This window comes from Camelina sativa, chromosome 19, assembly GCF_000633955.1.
Source record: "Camelina sativa cultivar DH55 chromosome 19, Cs, whole genome shotgun sequence".
Taxonomy (NCBI): Eukaryota; Viridiplantae; Streptophyta; class Magnoliopsida; order Brassicales; family Brassicaceae; genus Camelina; species Camelina sativa.
Genome location: NC_025703.1, coordinates 26135979 through 26139167, shown reverse-complemented (window position 1 = coordinate 26139167; position 3189 = coordinate 26135979). Strand labels below are relative to the sequence as shown.

At 32.4% G+C, this 3189-nt stretch overlaps 1 protein-coding gene across 2 annotated transcripts in view; it reads right to left on the bottom strand.

Moving 5' to 3' along the window:
- Positions 1-1087, bottom strand: part of LOC104767219 (UDP-glycosyltransferase 72D1-like) — a 3837-nt gene extending 2750 nt beyond the window's left edge. The window contains exons 1-2 of one of the 2 annotated variants that reach the window (XM_019240668.1): positions 799-1087; positions 240-701 (exon numbers count right to left, since the gene is read on the bottom strand). In XM_019240668.1, coding sequence (XP_019096213.1) covers positions 240-698 — 459 coding nt within the window. In that variant the 5' untranslated portion in view covers positions 699-701; positions 799-1087. The remainder of the gene's footprint in view (positions 1-239; positions 702-798) is intronic. The other variant, XM_010491260.2, reaches the window with a different exon arrangement.

The window sequence follows — 3189 nt, the reverse complement described above, 5'->3', positions numbered from 1 at the left end:
ATGACCCGGCTCAACTCCCCATCCTCTCTAAACGCAGTAAGAGTGTTTCTTTGTAATTCCTCCCAAGTATTTACCAAAACACCATCGCTCATAGGTATCTCCAACCCACTCTGTACACACTCAAGATACTGTTGGTCCGACCGATCTAACATCGTGTCCAAAAGCTCCTTTGGTCCGATCGGTTTACAACTTGGTATTTTCATAGGCTCCTTAATTTCAACATACTCACCTTGAACTACCTTATCCAACACCGGCAAGTAGACCATTAATGCCAAGAACCACGCATGCGATGGGATGTACACGTATTTTTTCATGACACCTACTTCGACTATGGACAACAGCCCCGTACCAAACAAATCAACAATCATGACCGTCGGTTTTTTCTTCATTGATTTCACGGCATCCCAAACTTCGGACTTCATGACTCGCATCTTCGCCAGTATCTTAGTAACCACTGTCGCACCTGGCTCGACAAGGTGGTCTATCTCGACCGAGGGTAATTCTATAATGTCACAAGTCCCTCTAGCCGCAGCTGCATGTATCGTCTCGGTTTCTGTCACGGAAGAGGTGCCGGAGGTGATTGCAAGAACGGTGACGTGGACGTTGAGGACAGAGGAGAGACGGTTGCCGAGTTCGAGGACAGGGATAATATGGCCCAAGCCAGGGCTAGCGACTAGAAGTGCGTGAGGCTGCTTCATGATCTATTAATTTAGAGGTTATGTTAAGATGATTATAAATAAAAAGAATGTTACAGTTAAAGCTTTTTTTTTAATTTACAGGAGAAATTCGACCACTTACCCGTTCTTGTTGATGGAGATGTTTTATTCCTTGGGTATGGCACAGCTTGATTTTGTATAAGAGCAGAGATTATATATACACATAAAAAGATGGATAAGAGTTGATAGATTCATTCTAGACGAAGATTACTGTATATAATAAAACAAAATTGTATTTCTTGTGCAACAAAAGACAAACAAAAGAATCCTGGACGTGTAAGACTAAGCGTTAAGTTCGCGAAACCTAACAAAAACTACCATGCGGACCATACCTACCCATTTTTGTAACGCCTAACTTTGTAGAAAATGAACAAAAGAAGAATATATGACTGAGTCATGAGATAATGATGATGATATGTGCATTTATACTTGTTTATTAAAGAGATGATGATGATGATATCGGGCTGTGATAAATGTGGCCCATTAATGTATTCATCTTAATTATATGCATCTATCCTCTGTTAAGTAAATTAACTGAACCTATAAAGCCCGCAAACATAATTATTCATGTCCTTTAGAATTACACGTCTAAATAGTTGGATGGGAATAATTGTGCAGTTTGTATTACCAATCACAATTTTTCTAATTTCTATTTTTTGAATGCTCATAGTTTTATACTTTTATTAGTTGTTTCATCATTTGGTTGTGAAAACAGAAACAAGAAATTCCATTTCTCACATTATGCAGTCTTTTGTAGTTAATTCCATGTTACAATTAAATCAAGTTTTCTTCAGTTAATTCAATTAAATAAGTTTTTTAAATTGTTATCTATATTGATTCAAACATTTTAATAATATAATGTTTGCTTCTTATTGACTTATTCTGTGGCGTGATTAACTATTTGAACTAAAACTCTAATGAATAGCCTAAACAAATAAGCCAAAAACATTACAAAAGTCCTCAATTCTATAACCATATAGACTCTAGAGATACAAGTAGGTACATGAAAAATTAGAAATTAATTGTTACAAGAAAAAAGTTTTAATTGTTAATAAAAATATATATAAACTCCTATTTTATATGGTTAGAAGTCAAACTCGAGTAATTGGTCCTAACACTGCTGTATTTAGTAATTAATGGCGAGTCGAGCTAATTAGGTTTGAGTATTGTATTTTACAACTCATATAGATCTTACTGGTTGTTTCTTGAAGGAAAAAGGTTGTGTGCAATATAGTATGTAAACCAATCTGCAATTTTATGAGCTAAATAATTATTTTGATTTGATTAAAAAATTATTATCTGTTGACACAATGCTTCTCTGTTGTGCCATGTATACCTTGGACCACCACGAAGTGATACAAGATCGCCTTAAAAGCTGCATGAACAAAAATAGAAAGAATATCTTGATAATAGTACTAAACATTTAACAATTTATATTGATTCACTGGCTAACAGATCTAGCTAGGCCATAACTTAAGAGCTATCTAGAAATCCACCTTCTTTTAGCTGGTCCTTGTTAGAATCATTACCTACAACATGATACTTGTAAACGCATGTATGGAAACACGTGGCCTCAACCCATTTATGGAAATTTATAATATAGATTAACGTGTTAATGACAAGAGTTGTTTAGTTGCTAACCATGTGGTTAAATCACCTAATCGTGATATGGAATGCAGACAGGTTAAGAGCTCGAAAGAGGCAAAGATAAATAAGGGAGAGAGAGTATATAATAATGTTTGTAAATGTGTATATATGGAAAGCATATGACTTTCTTGTCACGTGTTTTACTTGTCTTACTAATCTCAACCCCTCAATTTATCGAGCTAGATAATATTCAAGTGATCGATTTTTCCATTTAAAATTTATCTGACATCTATTAAAATATATGTTAAAGAAAGCTTTAAATCGAAGTAATAAATTCTTAAAAATATTAAAAACAATATTTTTTTAATTTATATCAACAGCATATAAATGTTTATAATTATATATATGGATATAAAATTTTAAAAATTAAATATATAGTTAAAAATTATAAAAATATAACCTAGGTAATTTTAGGCGGTCGTCTAGGCGTCGATTGAGCACCTAGCGTTTAGACAATATCTAGGCGGCCATCTAAACTGTTTTTTAGAATAATGTAAAGATATTTAAATTTAATTTTAGAAATTATGTTTTAACTTACAAAAACTCCGAATAAAAAATTAATCACACACAAGAGTCCACCATAACATGAGTCCTAACCAATTATTTGTTTACTGTGCAGTTTTTAGATTCAAAAATCTAGTTTAGAGAATCAACTAAAATAATCTATATATATATATATACAGTAAAACCTCTATAAATTAATAATGTTGGGACCAAGACATTTTATTAATTTATAGTGATATTAATTTATAGATATATTTTTAATTGTTTATTTTTTTTTAAATTATGAATTGGAACAATTATAGCAAAATAAGATTAAACTTTC